Here is a 19,526-nt window from a genome sequence, read left to right on the forward strand (position 1 = left end):
CTGTCTCTGCCTCAGTATCGTCTCAGTGATGTCATGCGGGCCTCACTCTCCCACGATCCTCTTCATAGTGTGGCTCCACTGCTGTCAGAGCCCCACCTCGCTGCTCTTGATCGGCGTTTGAAAACTGTGCTGGAGACTGTAAGTCGTTGCCAGAAGCAACGGAGTAAGGATGGCGGTGGTGATGAGGTCATCTTTGATGACACTGCCCACTTGAAGGACATGGTCACTCCTGCTGGGTAGAGCAGCCTCACACCTCCCTCATATGGTATTTATGATTCTGCTAGCACATGCAAAATGGTGTCAACAGTTACATTACATTGCATAATAGGACAAAACATGAGGAGGAACTGTTTAAAAATGTTTAAAAACTCCAAGTGGCCGTATTGGACTGATGTGAATTTTGGGTTCTATTGTATAAATTCATTCTAGCCACTGTGATTTAATGGTGTCTTTGGAAAAGTGAGCATGGTTTTCAGGATGGGAGCCTCCAGATATTCACTGCAAATCTGCTCTGTATATTTACATATTACATCACTTTAAAAGTTATTAAGTTATTGGTTTTATGAAAGTTGAAAGTTGAGGTTTGATTTTAATTATAGACAGAGATAAGTAACACTCATACTATTTTCAGGTATTGGAAACTTGATATTGAAATATAAAAAAGGTTTGTAATTACTCCTATTTCATTGAAAAGCTGATGCCTTTAAATGGATAAAAACAAAATTGTTCTGGTACAGGTTAAATTGTCTTCAGATGGGTAGTAAGGGGAGGGGATTAACTGGTGACATTTTAGATTTTTATGCACTCTGTGACAATGATAATTTCCTCAATATTAACAAAGTACTTTGATCTTTACATTTGACATCTGTCAAAGGACAGAAAAATCTACATTTTAGCCCATCATGCCCTTTAGTAAAATGTTCCCAATGCAAATAGGAGTGTTATGTCCTGATTATTTTCTCCATAATGATTTGAAACACCCTTTGCACTGTGGCCATTTGACTGTAGAAATAAATTGTTATTGACACTGACTGTATTAAATGAAAGGTTGTTGTAACTAATACATTACAGCAAATGCTGAAAATAATGAAACTACTCACAAACACAAACAGCTTGATAAAGTCAAATTGAAAATGGGGGAAGACAATAATGTTTTCCTCACTTTTTGTGAGTCAGTATGGTTTATTAACACTAAAATAAAAGAGACAGTTACACTTGTTAAGGATGTATGCATTTATTGGCCTGAAATCCTGGTGCCATTCAAAAAAATTTTACAATTCAAATTAATATAATGATATATATAATGATATAATGATTTTACTACACAACAATTAATAAAAATGAGCTTCTAGTTGAGTGGATTTAGTGGAGTCCAACAGTAAAATAAAATAGAAATCATCAGGACCAACTTCTAAATTTTGAATTGCACCTACTTATTCTTTAATGCAGGTGGATTGTTTTATGACCTGTCTGTCTGACTAGTTAGAGATCGTAGCTTTCATGTGGATTCAATATGATGATCTATTTGATGGACAGGGAAGGTGAGCCTTTATATTATTTTCATGGACTTGATGCGTGATAGCTTTGTAGTATATAGTGTCAGCCTTATGAAAAAGATGAACCTGTTATGTGTGACTGACTTTGACATATTTCCTCACAGTGTTTGAAGCATTGAGGAGCAGGTTTGTTGAGTAATATATTTGTATTTAACTGCACAATTACTTAATATGTACTTTTTTTTAAGGCAGGAAACAGTTTGTTTCACCACGGTTGAGGTACTCCCTTAGGTGTGAGTATACATCACAGCTAGTTGGGCAGCTGGCTGTCCTCCACCTAAATCAATAATTTACCTGGCCCGGTCATATCAATGGCACCTACTCCCTTTTCTCTTCCCCTTACTCTCTTGCTCGCTCTTTCCATGAAAACTGCTGATGACAAGTGGCAAAAGAATAAGCTCATTGACGAATGACAGAAAAAGGGAGAGGGAAGACGGCATCATCAGTCTATCATACAGGTGCTATTGGTCTTTGAAACAACAGCAGAAACAGTGGGCCTACATTAGGGTGACTTTCACTGCCCTACAACGCTGATAAACACAAGACAAGAAAGGCCTGAGGAATCTTTTTCAGAACTTTGAATGGGAATACGGACTCTTTGCAGAAGTTTTCTCTGTCTCTGACATCCATTTTTCAAGACTTTTTGTTTTTGCTTAAAGTTCATATTTCCCTTGAAATTGGTCACTATGTCAGGAGCCAGCAGTGACCAGCTGCACAGATCAACTTTAACTGTCTATTCGGTGAGTTTACGTTATCTCCATGTTTGCTGTTTTTGTTCTCAGTTCATGTTGTGGACACATAGATTGTAATAAATGATTTTAAATGGGAGAAAGAACTATGTTTTGTTGTATATTTATATGTGGCTTGAGTATTTCATTTGGCATGTTGGTCTACTTTTGTGCATTTGTGTGTGTGTGTCTGTGTGTGATATTATAGAACCTGATGGAGCACTTCAATCCAGGCCTCCAGAAGCTTGCTGCTCTAGGAAACAGCTATGTCAAAGCTTTCCAAGGTGAGTCAGCTTTATAGGGTGGATACATGTGTGGGTTATTGAAAAATATTTTTGTGTGTGTGTGTGTGTGTGTGTGTGTGGGTGGGTGTGTGAGATAGACAGACACAGACATTTGCTAAGAGGTACTTAGATTTTTTTCACTTTTGGGTCTGCACATGTTATCAGAAGAAACCTGTTATACTTTTTTATGTTTGGTAATGGTCCCATAAGGGATGCGCCAAATGTTTGGCATGACACAAATAAGAAGCATTAGCTTCACTTAATGTGTAAAATGTGTAATACACAATCAACTGTTCGTTAGAGGACATACTACAGTAGGTGCTGTAACAAGATTTTTTTTCTAGTGTTAGTGAACAAGCACAGCTTTTTTTCCTGAAACTAGAGTCACTGGGATTTTAAGGGGTTTTGGCTTTTTGGAGTCATTCAGAAAAGTGATATGCTGAGTAATGAGCCAAAAAGAAGTTTGTACTCTTAGTATGGTAAAATGATTTATGAAAAATGAAGTTTGTATTTCACTGCTGTTGGCAACATGAAGCAGAATTTAAATGTGTTTTTCTTAAAAACATGATGCACCAATGTTTAAAACAGAACCCTTTGTATGCATCCCATTGTATTTGCATGTCTGACCTCACTAATCCTTCCTGTCTACGTCTCTCCAATCTTTATCATGTGTGTTACGTTGGTAATTGGGTGAGCAGCATGTATCATTAATGCACTTCTCTGCCTGATAAAACAAGAACGGGCCGTCAGTCACAGGGTGACAAGGCGGCGTGGTAAAACTATACCCACTATACCCACTGGCATTCCTAGACTGAAATCGCATATCACATGTCAGCACTGCGAGGTTTGTGTGAATGAAATGAATAAGAGCAGAATTGATTGACCCAATTAAGTGGTAGTTAAACTGGCTGTGATGTTACTCCAAACCTTAAAGGTTTATGATGTTGAGTATTTGAAAAGTGTGTGGTTGAATGTGTGTATTTGTGTGTGTACTGCAGCTTTAGCTGTCTGCAGTGAGGCCTATTTCAGTGCTGTGGCTAAGATGGGTGACCAGGCTCTTCACACACTTTCGTCTCGCTCTCTTGGTAAGTGTGTCTATGTGTGTTTGTATGTGTAATTGATTACTCAGTCTTTCCATTACAGGTTTCACCCTTAATGTATTGCATTCATTACTGAAACAGAATTGCCCTCTAGAGATGGCCAAGTGCTCTATCAAGTTAATGTCAAGGTCAATCATACTGATGCATCGTAGATTGTAAAATACCACACACACTCAGTAACCTTAAAATTACATCCTTCCTTGCTCTTCCTCATCTTCACCTGTGTTTGTGTCTCGTGTGTTGACATACAGCGTGTGTTTTTGTGTGTGTATGTGCACAGTCTTGAGTGCATGCATGAGTGCATATTTTCCACAAGCTTCACTTTCACTCTGACCCTGGGGACGTGCAATAGCATTGTTAGTAGTAATTAGCAATATGCTAACGTGTCCCCATTGACAGTGTGTGGGCTCATACGTTAGTGCTAGCACACAGCATGACTCACGTGGTTCTGCTAGGTCGGCTAACTGAGAAGGTCAGGGAGCCACAGCGTGACCAGGGGCCCTATTGAGTGACGGCCCCTGAATTATAGATGGGGACAGTCTTTCAGCTGCACTCAATTCATTAGTTCAACCACAGTCCATGACAACAGACAAGGCCAGAGGCACCCATAAGATAAAGAGCTTGGCTAACTTTCCACTATCGTAGCGGTCCAGCTAGTTGGATCAAAAGAATCTGTAGATGACTTGAGCAGTGTTGAATCGTGTTATAGTCACTTATCAAATTACTGACATCCCTGCTCAAATATTGTGCCTTCCTTTTTTGATGGACATTAATTCATACAAAATGAAAACAAATATTATAACAATATGATAAATTGTGGCAGTGGGTTTTTGATGTGTGTGTTGATCTGGCTCATGACTGGTCTGTCAAGTCTCTGATTAACCCAAGTTATTTTTCTTTTAAACAGGGGATGTCCTGATCCAGATATCAGACACACAGAGGAGACTCACTGCAGAGATGGAGGGAGTGGTCAGCACACATCTTTAGTCAATACTCATGTCATTCAAATCAGAACACGGAACCCCAACAGTTTCTTCTTACAATTTAAATGTTTTGATAAGATTAACAAAAAGTGTAAATGTCTTTACATTTTTTTTATGGTTTGTAGTTGTGCTTGGTGAGCCATACATGAATGAATAATTTGCACAATTGCTAAAACAAGTTGTAAAGGTGTTTTGACCTTTACAATGACACATGGCAGATATTGTCGTGCTAATTGTGCTAAATTGCACAGCTGTGGAATAAAGCATGTAATTTAATTATTTAAAGAATAATCTGAAATATTTGGAAATACACTAGCATTTTACCCAGAGATGATATCCTCTCATCAAACTCAGATGTGTGTATGACCCCTGACACAATCACTTTTGACCCGTTACAAATTGGTGGATCAAAGATAAGATAACGGAATACCCTTTGGAAGACCAGGTCCTGCTTATGTTCACTGCTTGTTTAAAATTCACAGTGCCACTCGAACCATTTTGCTTGTTGGCAGTGTATGTGGTGATGTGAATAAACAAAAACGTTGGCCTGAAGACAAGGCACATTTGCATATAGATTTAGTGAAAGAGAACTATCAACCTGATAATGTAAACTACAGTTTGAACAAGGGCACACTTTCCATAATGACTTGGCTACATCACAGGGACATTGTTTTTCTTCCTGCTACAGTTCCGATGGTTCCAGATAGAGGTGCTGCAAGCCATGGAGAAGAATGTAAAGTTGGATGAAGAATACATTGATGTGAGTTTACAGAATGGAAAAAATGTTTTATATTGTCTTCATCATTGTGAGGAACATATATTTTTGTTTATGGTAACCATTGGGCAGCTGGTGAAACCATTTTTCTGTTGTTACCTGATTAAAGACAAACTTTTCTGTCAGTCAGTAAGATGTTCATCAGTATATTTTTGAAAACTAGTCTTTTGTGGAGTGACTGGATAAAGGGGGATCATGGCTTGGCTCCTTTATTCTGTTGGACTCAACATATAGGACCTGCTGGCTGTAAACAGCTCTGTAAATGTATATCTTGGGTTCACATTTCTGCAAGTTTGAGCAAAACTGCCTGAAAAAACAAATTATCACAAAACAAATTCAGGAAAAAGTATAGTTGTCACCTCAGAGTGTCTTAACTCAGAGTGTCTCCTGTGCTGCAGGGTAGTCGCAGAGTGTATGAGCTTGAGGTGAGGAATCAGGCAGAGGCTTTGGAGAAACAGCTCAGACGAGGAGCCTACAGAGATTCATTGGTACACACTCACACACACACACACACACACACACACACACACACACACACACACACACACACACAGATAAAAATTCTATACTCATAATGTACATCCATATAATAGCACACACAATCCACTAGCTGTGTTTCTGTACCATTGTATATGTGTCATTTCGTATGTGTATTTGTGCATGCTTCCTTGTGTGTGTGTTTTTAGGAGAACAGTGAGTATATGCTGTACCTGAGGCAGAGCCAACAGGAGATCCTCAAAGAGGAGGAGAGGAGGTATCGCTTCTTAGCAGAGAAACACTGTGGCCTCACTCAATCACTACTCTTCCTAATAAATAAGGTGCATACATACTATACACACACACTGCCACAATTCTTTCACCAACAGTTACTTTGTTGATTTAAGTCACCATAGCCAAGACACTAGGCTGTCCAGTGTTTTTATTCCAACCATGTGTTATCGTGTTAATTATCCCAGTGGTCATGTCTGTTGAGTTTGTGTCTTCCTGATCAGGTTGAGATTTAATGAGGTGCTGACCTCTCATCTGTTTTCAGACTGGTGCATCTCTTCAGCAAAAGGCAGATGGATGGAAGGAGAAAGTGAACGAGACCAGAGGATCCAGACCTCGAACTCCTACCCATTTGGACCAAGAGGCACAGGTACCAACACTTTTCCTGGTGTAATCAATTATTTTTGTCCAAACGGAATATTAGAGTTTAATGAACTAGAATTCCATACACCAACAGCCTGTAAGAATCTGTTTTGGCTAGATTTACTGCACCAGTGTCTGGACTGAGCCTCAGTGACATGATTTATGGAAAACTGCACACCCTGCAATGTTCAAAAGGCTGTAAATCCTCAAACTCAGCTTTCCACAGCTGTTAATCTGTGTGTTGTGCCTGACCAGCTGCGAGGTTCAGTGAGCTCCCTGCTGCAGACAGTAGCCAGAGATGAAGACATGTCCTGGGCCAGAAGGGAGCAACAGGCGCTGGGCAGAGTGCCCTCTAGAGGTGGGATGTAGACAGTGCTAATAACAATTTTTGTATATAATGATAATATCTGATGGCCACTGAGGCCAAAAAAGAAAATGAATGAGTACATTAATTTATTGCCTATATGATATGATATTCATTTATTGCATATGTCTCTCCTCTTGCCCTATTAATTATAAAGCAAAAAAAAAACTTTTAAAAACTGTATATTAACCTCATTCATTTACCTCTTCGTTTTTTCTCCCACTTCAGCACCATCTCCCCTCCCCAGCCGCTCTCGCTCTAGCTCAGTCGGGGAATCTCTGGGTCTGGGAGGAGGCAGAGCCATGAGAGCCCTGGTGTCTCATCCTTCCTCATCCAACCCAAAGCTTCTACCTTTCAACAGGGGAGAGACTGTCACTGTCCTGGTCCAGGAACCACGCAATGGCTGGCTGTACGGACGCACTGACAGCAGCCTGCGGTAGGTAGCAGAAATAGAGGCGTTATATGTATGTATGTATTTGCAGGAGCCATAGATTTATGGGTTTTTACATTGCCATTGAATGCTCTGTGACACCAGCAGCCAGAAAAAATGTGACTTTGGAACAACCTTCACAGAGGTGATTAAGTTAGCTAATTGTTAGACATGGTGAAGATAGCCTAATGGAAATGGTAACAATATTGTCATTTGTTCATTTATCATAAGAACACACTGTGTCACAAAGATGATTACTCACTTGTAAGGGCAGTAGGTTGATAGCCTTGGAAAGGCTAGAGAATAAGCTGAGCGTTTTGTTAAGAGAAATCTTAACAGCTCATTGTGATCAGCCACTTAAGTGTCAGTTTGTGCAATAAGGCAGTAAAGCTATTCACTTTGAACTTAATGAAATACAATATAAAATGTGTTAACTGAAGGTTTGCATGCATCAGGTGCACAAAAGAGTACTGCAGAAAATTGTGCAAAGGTTGACATAGATGTTCATAGACACTCAAATTCTGAAAACTACAGTATATTCTCCTGGTACAAGGATAAAAGGATTATAGAATTTAGGTTGTTTTGTTTGCTGTTGCCTCATTTGTATCTGTCTTATCTCCTCCAGTCAAGGTTGGTTCCCTGCTGCTTATGTGGCACCTACTGAAGATTTCTCCAACACTTTAGCAGCAAGGTAGGAATTACTGTCAGTCTAGATCAGTGACTGTATGTAACAATGGACGACATTACAGCTCCCTAAAAGGGAAGCCAAAACATTTCAGTCGTCCCCTGGTGGCTGGTTGCAGTGCTGGTCATCACTCCCTCCATGATAGTAGGTGGGACAACTACAAAATCAAAGTGCAAGTCAAATACATTTTTCCCATTGATGGTTTCTGTCATTTTAGGTAGTTCTGCTAAGTTTTCTGCTAAGTTTGGTTTTAAGCAGTGAATTTTACATGTGGGAAACATTCTACCTCTATAGTATAGTGGCCAACGTTTCTACCTATTACAACAAGGTTGACCTTGGATTTAGAGAGACTCTCACAAGGAAAAATGGGCCTATTCTCAGATGTGGGCCAGTATATGATGGGCTGAAGTGTCCTTGAGCAAGTAAGCAAATTTCTAACAGTTTGAGGAGCATTATTCTGTTGCAGATCCTAAGTTTGAAATGCCTGACACTGGACCCTAAGAGAAAAGATTGTTGTCTTACAGAGCTCACACAACAGAATGTCTGTATTAATATTTAAAATGTATATTTTCATTGCTGCTTTGACTTGTACCCAGCCCAGTTATGACTCAGTAAACTTTCCTGTATTTGCTCCTTTGACCTGCAGTGGTGGTTCATTAAGAAGCCACAGTATGAACAATCTGCTGGACCCCGCTGACACCCACACTGACCAATCGGAAAACAAGAACTATGGAGATGTCCCACCTCCAGCCACGCCCAACCGTAGAGCTTCTGTAGACTTCCGGCCAACCTCTCCACTCCCTGAGAGGAAGGCAGAACCAGTGACAGAGATAAAGCTCGCTCAGACTAAGACCTACAATGAACACCCACCTCCACCTCCTCCGCCACCACCACCTCCTCCAGCAAGTCAGAATCTTAGAAGGGGCTCAGAAGATTTTCGACCAATCTCTCCCCTCCCTGACAGGAAGGGCGAAACAGCATCTGATGTCCAGGTACCAGAGGTTTAATACTGAAAAGAAATTACTCTCAAAAGATGGCAAATTATTTTTTTTTCACTTCCATATGAAGTAACCTTGGTACAATACCCCTACTTGACTTTTTTCGGTTGTTCACACTGATAATCCTCTTTTACATAGGTGTTATCACCCCATGGGCCACCGGATAACCCTCTGTTTCCCAGGTAATTTTCAGTGTGTTTTGGGTTGTCCAGTACCTTTTTGAAATTTTATAAAGGATTATCTATTTGGTTTGTCAATGTTGTATCTGAGAAACCCTTTGTCTGAAATGATCCTAATTCAACACAGTATCTTGATTCCATGCAAGTGCACATGAATCACTTATCATGAATATGAAGAGGAGTGGAGATGTGCTTGTAGCAGTTGTCTGGGTTTCAGTGAACACTTGGTTACAGTTTCAGTGCTGTTTCAGTATGAAGTTTTTGGTATAGAAATGATGACAGCTCAAACTAAAAAAGCATAGCTCTTAAATACTGGAAAATTAACACAAATGTAAAGTGGTCATGTTTAGGGTGCAGGTACATGTATTTCATAGATGCACTTTAGGTTTGTGGTTGTCATTATGCATTTGTGTTAAGAATTTTAGTATATTTGCTAGATTTTATCTAGGTTATTTTTTCTTGCAAATTTCTTCTTAAGCAACTTTTTCCACTCTAGCCTGAGGCTTAAATTCAGCCTTTCAGCCTTCAAAATTGGACCAACCACAATTTTTTAAGCCAATGGGTCATAGTCAAATAGGCATTTTAAAAAATGTAGGACCTCTGAAGCATGCTCACTAGCCGAGGTCAAAATTTACCATCCCCTGGCTGGGGTCTGGTGTTAGTTTTCCAACCTGGAGTGTGCCCATTTGTGTGTATGTGCTTTAATTGTGTTGACAGAAAGCAGTTGAGTGCATGAGGTATTGTGTGACATTTTCCGTTATCCTCTCGTTTCAGAGGCACAAACCCATTCGCCACAGTAAAGCTTCGCCCCACAACAACCAATGACAGATCTGCTCCTCGGATCCACTGATCCATCAGCACTTGTGCAGGCAGGGTTTGTAACCGAGGCTGCCAGATCGGGTGGTGGAGGCGGATATAGATTTTTGTTTGTGGAGAATGTAATGACATCTCTGAAATGTGAAGGCTTTGAGCCAGAAGGGCAGAGGAAGGTTTAATGAGTTTTTTTGTACAGTATTGTACCAAAAGTAATATTGTGGTACAACTAAATAATTAAATATTGTACAAAGAGTTGATGAGACAACTATTTTAAAAGTTTAAGGTTTTTCATATTTAAGTTTTTATTAAAGTAATATACATTATCGAAAGTACGCTTCTTTGCTTTTTGGCTGAGAGTCAGATGAGAAGATCAATAACACACTCAAATCTGTCTGCTAATTATGAAATTACAGCTAGCAGCTGGTTAGCTTAGCATAAAGACTGGAAACAAGAGCAAACAGCTAGCCTGGCTCTGTCCAGAGGTAACAAATCCACCTATCGGCTCCTTTTTGATTTTTCTTACCTCTGTATAGAGCAAGGCTAGCTGTTTCCCCCTGTTTCTAGCCTTTATGCTAAGCTAGGCTATCTAGCTTCTGGCTCCTGCAACATATTCCGCACATAAACCTAAGAGTGGTATAAATTTTCTCATCTAAATCTAGACAGGCAAAGCAAATAACCACATTTCCTAGATGCTGAACTATTCTTTTAAGCTGATAGTAGCATATATTTAATTTTCTGCTTAAGCTGTCAGGTGTCTTGCTCTCATGCTATGCCCATTTTGGAAGCAAATGTTCTCAAATCTGAATATTTTGGTCATAGATCTGATTTGGCCGAGCTAAACATAAAATTGTGATCCATTCAAATCTGACTTGGTTCACTTTTATATGTGATCCTAACTGCAGTTTGGTGCATGTTGGATCTCTCACATGACAGGAATGGATTTCCTTCAAATTTATCCTTAAGCCACAGCTTCTCACCTAGTCATTTTAAAATTGTAATCCTCTACCCTGTTCTGTGATTGACATGTTTTGCATTGTTCAGTTTATTTTGTGAGTTTTATGCTTTGTGTCCGCTGTGAGTAACAATAAGTAAAGAGACAGTTATTAGTCAACATTTTTTATTATCATTTCTTACTCAGATCTTTTCTCTCTTCACAGCTTCTTCTTACATATCATTTTATTTACTACATCATCTGATTGGAGGCAGGGAGTAAGGAGGAGGAGGGGATAGAGGAGAGGAGGTGAGGTGAGGTGAGGGAAGGTGGATGAGGAAGAGGAGTGGGAGGAAAGTGCACTGATATGTGAACATCTAGAAGTTAAACCCATCAGACAAAATGCACAACCTGAAAAACACAGAGGAAGGAAATTAAGATTTAAAAGTCTTCATAACATCTACACCATCTACAGCACTAGTACCACCTTTTTTGAGACCACAAACTATCTTCATGAAATCATTAAGAATGATTCTGAAACCCATACAGCATGAGTGATTAAATATATATAAAAAAACGAAAACTTAAAAATGAAACCGGTGCTTATTATGCCTGTATGTTTCTCCTCGTGGGATCTCTCTATCGGCCTCTTTCTGGTAGTGTTTTGTCGAGAGCAGGCCTGGTCTGACTCCATGGTTGGGGTCCTGAGAGAGGTGAGAGGAGTTTGAAGGTGGCAGTTACAAAATATGAATGCAGGGACGAAGAGGAGGAGGAAGAAGGCGGGGGGGTGTTCAGCTATCCCCTACTCATGCACCATTGCCTCAAACTCTGAAAAAGAAAGGTGAAAATGAAAAAGTGTACAAATTGTGAGTCAGCTGTCAACAAATCCAATAAAGAGACCAATTGGTTCTACTAACAAATATTGTCCATGCAACCATAGCCTGATATATCTTATTCCATAGAGCTTCGTTATAGACCAGCAGACATTTTAACTTGTCAAGGCAGGAATAGTGTAGATGTAAATACTATTGTCCAAAAATGATTAAAAATCCAATTGATGAATAACATTGTTGCACTGAGGCACATGTTCCTTAATTACCATGAACACCCACACACTGTACATTATTGTAAGTCAATCCCACACAGACTGTCCTGCTGCTGTGAATATTCCCTAGAGTGCTAAATGTGTATTAATTTGCATCTAAAAGTTGCTCCCAACTGATGCACTGTAACCGATTTACATATAAAGTATGAAGAAATGTCCTTGGGGCTGAAAAGTCAGTAAGTATTAAGTGATGCACTATTGTGTTGTTTTTTTTTTTTGTTTGTTTGTTCATCATAGATTATAGAAATGTTGGTATGTTGGAGCCTAAAATCCAGGATGGACTTCTGACCCAGTCTGGAGGTGTAGAGCTACAGTAATCTACCCTTGTTTCTTTCCGTTCTCCTCGTCTTTTTTTAATATTAAAAGTTATTATATGCAATGTTTTTGCTTTCTCTCACCGTCAATGCCGATCTTGCCGTCTCCATCTTTGTCTGCTGCTTGGAGGAATGCTTTTGTCTCATCGTCAGTCAGATCTCTGCCTTCCTTGGAAAAGCCCTTCAGTACAAACCTGAGAAAAGCACATGGTGTTATAGACACTCATCACTGTAGCACAGTGTTAAATGAACTTATGACAGTGTGCAGGACATACACTTTATACAGTATACATGGAGTGGGCTAGCCTTCTTTTTGTGTGTTTGTTTATTTCTGGGTGTGTGTGAGTCTCTCACTTGAGCTCTTCCTCCTCTATGAATCCGCTACCATCCACATCCAGAACCTGGAAGACCTTCTTGACATTTTCGGCTGACATGGCCTTCATTCCCACCATTTCAAAGAACTTTTTAGGATCGAATGTTTCTGCTTCAAAAGGCAAGACAAAAAGAACAACAAAAGACAAAAGGTACAGACAGAATCATCAGACAGCTCTAACTTCTACCTTTATGTTAACCAGTTTGAAATGTTTTGGAAATTGAAATTGTTATGATAAGCCCAAACGGTCAGCTGTGGATTAAATTAGTACTGCATATACAGAGTAGGATATAGTTTTGTTTTGTTTTTTTTATTTCACAGTAGCAGTGTTTATGTGGATTGAAAAGATAAAAATGTTTGTAGATCTACTGACTGTCAGTATCCATAGCTAACTCCTAGAACTTTGTAGGTCTGTTTCAGCTGAGAATACCATGTTGACTCCACAATGGTTACAGACCTGCGAAGGCATCAAGAGCTTTCTTGATCTCCTCAGCTTTCAACAGATCTGTCATCGGCATTTTGTCAGCTGCAGAGAAAGAGAGTGAGGACATAAAAGGTACAATGTAAGAAATGAGAGAACACTGTCTAGGAAATGAGTGCAGAAGTGAGAGCAAAAGAGTGGAGGATTTGGCACAAAAGCTTTAAACCATTATGTTTTGGCCTTGACATACTGAAGGAAAGGCTTATAGGAAATTAATATATTCTGTTTAGTTGGAGATGACATACACACAGATGTACACGAAGAGGATTTTGACCCTGATGGACCTGACAGAATTAGAAATGCATTAAGGCATTGGAAAGATGTTCTTAGTGAAGAGAACTTGACAAGGAGCCATAGATTAGAATTTAAAATGTGGGCATAAATACAGTCTGCCATACAATAAGGGACTATACAAACATATACCTCAACTGCACACACAATCATACCATCTAACCATTCACCTTTTATATGCCTGCTATACACACACAACTGCACAAATCATTTACTTTAATTGTGAATTCTGTCTATCATTATTAAACTCTTTAAGTTTTTGTAACCACATGATTTTAATCTTTTCTCTTGGCCACCTTGCATCACTCTGTCTGACAAATATAGGGTCTTATTGATACATGGACACAAGATGCTGGCACTGTATCGGAAATACAGAGAAGAGCTGACAGAGCTGGCCTATGTTAGTAGCATGAATGTAAAGCTGGATGTTTTAGAGCTACTAAGTCATGTTTCCCCAAAGGTTAAACACCTGAATAGGTTGCCGTGGTTGCAGTATTCTCCAGCAGCCTGTAGGTGTCAGAACGGAGCTGAAGGCTATCGGGCTCCTTGTTAAATAGTTTAACGCACTGGGAACAAGTGTCAATCTGTCAAGACAGATGTTTGAAAAATGTGTTAGTGTGTAATAGAACTGAGCTCATATGTGTTCGTTATCTTTGTGAGAGTGTGTGTTTGTGTGTCTGTAAATGTGTTTCTCATGCCACATAGAGCCTTGCAGGACATGAGACTTGCAGAGCCCCAAGGGAGTAGTTTCGATAGTCCCTCTGCAGGTTGTGCTGTCTTGACCCCAGTAAAATACTTACCTTCCCTCACTGAAGGACAGAGGGACATAAAAACAGAGATACATAGTCATCTGATTCTTGTCTGTCTAATCTCCTACTTCTCAACTTTCTCTCCACCTGGTATGTGTCTGACTTTTGGCGGTGAAAGCCAATTAGCGAGCATCTATTTGTGATTTTTGAAATGATTTGAGATGTGCAAACTTTTTTTTATCCATCTATGAGATAATGTCTTACAAATAGACAGCCTGGATGTCAACCTTTGGCAGAAAGGTTGTTTAGATACCTAATATCTTTGTCTTGACAATAAACCAGTCTGGCAAGTTGCTCTGGATCTAAATATCCTGTCAGTGTTGTTAACATAGTGGTGAAAATCCACAGACAAAATGACATATGCTTCTCAGTCATGGCATTATTATGACTGACAACATAACCTTCAGCCTAACGCAAAGTACACAAGTTTTTTCACGACATCTTTGACTGTGAGATTTGTAGTTGATAACTGTGGTTAGAGAAAATGTACCTTTTTCTCAGTGTATAAGTAGTATAAAAACAGCAATGCAGACACAATGACACTACTATCTTGTCCTGCAGTGAAAAAATAAGGCCACTGTGATGGATAACTGAGGTTATATTTCAGCATCATAGCATGTCTATTCATCAGACGACAGAGATTGAAAGTCAGTTTTTGCCTGTTAGTGGGTTATAAATAAACTCCACAAGCTGCATATTAAACCTGAGTTTCCTCTGCAAAGTAGCTTCACTTCTGCTCTCCCTGTCAGCCTTTTTCCTGAAGGAGGCAGAAGTTTCATACTTTGAAGAGTAAGTCAACATTGTCTGAGAACAGAAAAGCTATAATGCCCTATAGCACAAAAGATAGTTAAAATTTGAAATTCTGGTAACAGAACAGTCAGGAATGAGTCATGAGGCACAGCTGATGTATTACTTATTATTGGGTATATTTTATTAAAACAGGTAGTCTCATTGAGCATCTGGGTCCATTTCTTAAAGAGGGGCCCAGTCAAATAGTAACAATGAAAAATGAAACACATCTATGCAATACTAAACTACTGTACTTAAAGTCATGGTGACTGTGCCACGGTACCTGTTCACAGTGACTTAAGGGCCAAGAAAACACCCACTAGAACAACAACCACTCCTAACATTACATTTTATTTAATACAGGCTACTGCCTGTATTAAAAAAAAAATACAAGCTCAACAGCAAATATATTTATAGAGACATAAAAGACACCAAATTCTTCAAAAAACAGAACCCGGGAAATAATAATAAAGTAATAGCAGAAAGATGTTTAGCCTCTACTGTTGATGACCTTGGAAGGGGTTGCATTCATTTTGATGCTGTATTTACATGGGTTATTATTGCTGGTGCAGACTTTCATTTCCACATTTCTTTAAGATTAGGTTTATTGGGAATTAAAGAAGTCTAAATCAAACAAGTGTAAATGGCGATATAATGTTTTATTCATTTTGATATATGCCTCAATATTTGCATTTATTACACCATTTTACATCCATGATGCACTCTGGGTTAAGTATTTATACAACTAACAAAGGTATTTAGTTCAACTGCCATTCATTCATTCATCCCCAGAAATCATGAAATGTATTTCACTTCTCTGTTCACAGTGGCCTAGAACTTGTTCTTGCTATCGACCAAAGCACCTGAAAGACCTAACTGTATTCTGTGCCTTTTTCACAACTACTCTCTGCTGCAATATTTCATATTTCTTTTCAGTCTTACCTGAATGAAGGAGGGGATGAATGCACCTGAGAGGAGAGACCAAGGACAGGAGGAAGTGATGGAGAGAGAATGGCGTAGAGAGAAGGCTTGGAGATGGAGGTAAGCTGAACAAGTTGGGAGGGAGGACACAATAAGACTTTTATAGCCGCTTCAAAACACATACACACTTACCCCATATACCCCCGACTCACCCACCACATCCCCACCTCTCAGTATTCTCTCTATTTTGAGAAAGGTGGGGGGGGTGAGGGAGTGGGGGGGTTGTCAAGACATGACGCACACACACCGTTGGCCCTGGAGTGTGATCACTTTCTATGCAGCACTAACAAATCGCACACAGACCTATTAATAATACCACTCTATCTGAGTGCCCTCAATCCTTATCTCCACCCGGGTCTTCTCTCTTTGCCTGCGTGACCCTCTTTTTCTTTTGTTTTGAAGCACACCCGTTCTTTTTACTCTTATCTGCTTTGATTTATTCTGTAATCCTCACGACACCTTTGTCTTCCCACTGGCACGGATGCCACTTTGAAAAAAAGTTTGAAGATGGGTGGTGTAAGATAAAGGGAACCACCGAAATGAGTTTGACAGTGTTGTGCTGTCGTTGCAGCCTTACAGCACCCTTCCTGCCAATGTATTAACGAAAAAGAGACTGAAAATATTTGCGTTTTAGTGTCTTTAAGCACGTTTTTTGGTTCTATGGCCACATTCAAAAAGCTCTGCTAAACCCTCTGTATATGAGTTGTGCAGCAGACAAAACAGAGCTAATAGGAGAGTAAATATTGGACTTGCAGTACAAATATGACTCCAAATGGAATCTATTGCTTTGTGCTGCTGGACATATAAACAAACAACAGTTTGATAATACACATGCCTTAACAACTATACAAGAGAGACTGTCCTTCCATAAAAAATGACCCCGTAGGTCATTTGGGATTACTTTGTCTGAATACCTTCTCCATTTTATTTTATTGCTTTTTATATACTGTATTGCTCTTTATTGTCCTTTGTCTTGAACTTTTGTATTTTTCTTTATGATGTAAAGCACTTGGTGATTTTTTTTAAATCTGTGAAAGTTGCTATATAAATAAACTTTACTTACTTACTTACCAAAATCCTAACACACTCATCAAACTTTTGACAATTGACAATTGAGCCTGCACTTCAGCCCTACTTCTAAAAAAAGTCAGATTTCTTTCTCGCAAATATGTTGAACTTGAACTTGTAAAGCCCCGGACTGCAGAGGAACAAGGCACTTTCACTGCCAGGCCTGGGTCTCTGACTCCTCAGAGAGAAAGCCTCGCTGAACTTGTATGTACCCATCTCTCTTTCACCCCAAACAACCTCTAACTTCCTTGTAACTTATTTTCTGTATATCTCCTTCCATCTTACCCCTTTCCTAATTTCTACTTCATGCCTCCTCCCCTTCCACTTTCCCCTCTCCATGATCTAAGAACAAATTTGCTCCTCTTCCTCTGCCTCCATATCTGCTCCTGCCTCCATCTTTATCACCTATTAATCTCTATCCTATAAGGCCCTGACAGCTTGTGTGTCTCTGTCTGACTCTCCTTTCTTTGTTTTCTGCCTTTCATTTGCTTATCTTGTTAAGTGAGCTGGTGAATCATCTTTTTCCCAGTTAGTCAAGGCCAATAGATGAATTAATTTATGATTGGTGCATGTATGAGAGACAAAGAAAGAGCCACTTCAGCTGTTAGAAAGCTGCAGCCATTTAGACAAAGGGTCATGGGGTCTTTTATACATCAAAGTAGACTTGTTTGAGTGCGGTTTGTTATTTAACACCTTTAAGTTAGTATTGGCTGTTTCCGCTTTTTATGTTTTTAACCTGAAGACCTTCACTTGCCATAATTCAACATCAAACATTTGTCTGGATCGCGCTTACCTGGAAATTTTGTGTGTAAGTGTGCACTTGAAATCCTGCGACACATTTAGCTAATGGCGTGTTATCACTGTTTTATTACTGACATGTCAACTGCAAACATTTAAACAATATTTCAGCAATAAAAGTCTTTGAAAATCTGCTAATGTCTCCCCATTGGAAACAGAAAAATGAGCTTGCTGTTGTCAAGAATGGCTCCCCTCAGACTTTCATAACAAGCCCTGAAACTGAAATGACAAAATAGGTTGTTTGCCAGTGCTGAATGTTTCCTGAGCACCTGACACCTCTGTGGTTCAGTTAAAACTAAAAAAAAATTTGGTTAGATTAAGGCAAGAATGTGGTCATGCCTAAAATCAATCAATGTTGACTGTTAGGAGACGTGATGTGAACCATGGTGTCCAGTCAAAATCAGAGCATTTGTCCACCCACTGCTATAACTATTTAAATATAACTGTCATGAGATTTCTGCCTTTGCTCCTTAGAGAGAGCAGTTTTTATTCTTATTACCACATGTGGTTGCTCATAAAGACAAAAAAAGTCACAGCCTAGTTTAAGCATTTAAAGCTCTAAAACATCCATTGTCACTTGCCCTGAAGCCAAACCTACTTTTTCCCCTGCCTGCCCATAGTTAACCATTTCACATACTGCATGTACTGTAAAGTATTGCCACATACTCCTTTCTTAGTGGGAGAAAAGGATAACAAGTAAACTACATTTCAGAGACAGTATACCCGCCATATAGGTCTGGGTCTGTGTTTTTCAAATGTGCACAGAATAAAAAAGCAAAATAAATGCTTGTCTCTGTCTCTTTATGTCCTGAGCTGACCCTCTGTTCTCACAGTGCCCTGTCCTAAGACTGTCTGACTCTCTCCTTCCTATTGAATTACCCCTCATCAGAACTTTCCAGCATTGTAGAAGGATGAAGGAGGGAGGGGATTTGTAATGGGGAGAGTGGGTCCATGGAGAAAGATAGAGAGATGCAGAAACACACATGGATGGATTAATGTAAATGAAATGCTGCAATAAATGACGAGGTGAACCAAGAGTTTATTAAGGACAAGCCTGGAGACAGTCAGAGAATATTAATGGGCTAAACAAGGAGTAACAATGTTTTTAACATTAGAGAGAACAGACTAGACAAATGGCAGACTGTGGGACTGAGAATCAGAAACTGTGTTGTTGCTTATAATTATTTTATCTTTAAGTGTAGTTGTAAACAGATATAAAAACTGTTTAATAACCAAAATATCAGTGTAAAATGAACATAAAAAGAGAAAATGAAAAGACAAATAAAACATGTAAACATGTTAGATATGTAGAGTGCTCCACAGACTTGAAAATACAAAGTGAGAATAGATACAAGCTGTGTGTGTGTGTGTGTGTGTGTGTGTTTGTGTTTGTTTGTGTTTGTGTAGTATTGGTATCACTGGGGTATCCCTTGTCTTCTCTCCCAAAGATTAGCAGATATTAGCAGTAAAAAAAAACATGGGGGAACCCAGTGACTGTACTGACAGGAGGCTTGTTGGAAATGTAGAATATCACGAGTTTGAACATGACTCAATGAT

General features: G+C 39.3%; 2 protein-coding genes and 1 long non-coding RNA gene across 6 annotated transcripts in view; 2 read left to right on the forward strand and 1 right to left on the reverse strand.

Annotated features, from left to right (window-relative positions):
• The first annotated feature begins 238 nt into the window (after nucleotides 1-238).
• baiap2l2b (BAR/IMD domain containing adaptor protein 2 like 2b) lies at nucleotides 239-11,302 on the forward strand. Of its 2 annotated transcripts, XM_071503445.1 has the most exons (15): nucleotides 239-2,296; nucleotides 2,493-2,568; nucleotides 3,567-3,653; nucleotides 4,576-4,637; nucleotides 5,340-5,411; nucleotides 5,825-5,914; nucleotides 6,113-6,244; nucleotides 6,460-6,564; nucleotides 6,813-6,915; nucleotides 7,150-7,357; nucleotides 7,977-8,042; nucleotides 8,683-9,028; nucleotides 9,173-9,216; nucleotides 9,988-10,087; nucleotides 11,187-11,302. In XM_071503445.1, the coding sequence occupies exons 1-14, from the start codon at nucleotides 2,243-2,245 to the stop codon at nucleotides 10,061-10,063; spliced, it is 1,521 nt and encodes a 506-aa protein (XP_071359546.1). In that variant the 5' UTR covers nucleotides 239-2,242; the 3' UTR covers nucleotides 10,064-10,087; nucleotides 11,187-11,302. The 2 variants fall into 2 exon arrangements, with proteins under 2 accessions (XP_071359546.1, XP_071359545.1); XM_071503444.1 differs by lacking the exon at nucleotides 11,187-11,302 and having other exon boundaries at nucleotides 9,988-10,975.
• LOC139635896 (parvalbumin-7-like) overlaps nucleotides 11,130-19,526 on the reverse strand; it is a 35,788-nt gene continuing 27,391 nt past the window's right edge. For 2 of the 3 annotated variants that reach the window (XM_071503448.1, XM_071503450.1), the window contains exons 2-5: nucleotides 13,210-13,278; nucleotides 12,734-12,863; nucleotides 12,464-12,573; nucleotides 11,130-11,788 (exon numbers count right to left, since the gene is read on the reverse strand). In XM_071503448.1, coding sequence (XP_071359549.1) covers nucleotides 11,763-11,788; nucleotides 12,464-12,573; nucleotides 12,734-12,863; nucleotides 13,210-13,270 — 327 coding nt within the window. In that variant the 5' untranslated portion in view covers nucleotides 13,271-13,278 and the 3' untranslated portion in view covers nucleotides 11,130-11,762. Of the gene's footprint in view, nucleotides 11,789-12,463; nucleotides 12,574-12,733; nucleotides 12,864-13,209; nucleotides 13,279-16,064; nucleotides 16,163-19,526 lie in introns of those variants that run through there. The other variant, XM_071503449.1, reaches the window with a different exon arrangement.
• LOC139635897 (uncharacterized) lies at nucleotides 12,773-16,188 on the forward strand. The gene is made up of 3 exons (XR_011694306.1): nucleotides 12,773-12,903; nucleotides 13,162-13,315; nucleotides 16,059-16,188. It is a non-coding gene; the product is annotated as an uncharacterized lncRNA (long non-coding RNA).

The sequence above is a fragment of the Trachinotus anak genome, unplaced genomic scaffold (genome assembly GCF_046630095.1).
Source record: "Trachinotus anak isolate AG129_WGS33_773 ecotype Australia unplaced genomic scaffold, CSIRO_AGI_Tana_v1 ptg000019l, whole genome shotgun sequence".
NCBI lineage: Eukaryota > Metazoa > Chordata > Actinopteri > Carangiformes > Carangidae > Trachinotus > Trachinotus anak.

Bases quoted from the DNA above. Each gene is read 5' to 3' on its own strand.
- baiap2l2b (XM_071503445.1), top strand. From the start codon at position 2,243: ATGTCAGGAGCCAGCAGTGACCAGCTGCACAGATCAACTTTAACTGTC. The intron at 5,915-6,112 runs GTACACACTCAC...GTGTGTTTTTAG, and splicing joins GAGCCTACAGAGATTCATTG to GAGAACAGTGAGTATATGCT. The intron at 8,043-8,682 runs GTAGGAATTACT...TTTGACCTGCAG, and splicing joins TCCAACACTTTAGCAGCAAG to TGGTGGTTCATTAAGAAGCC.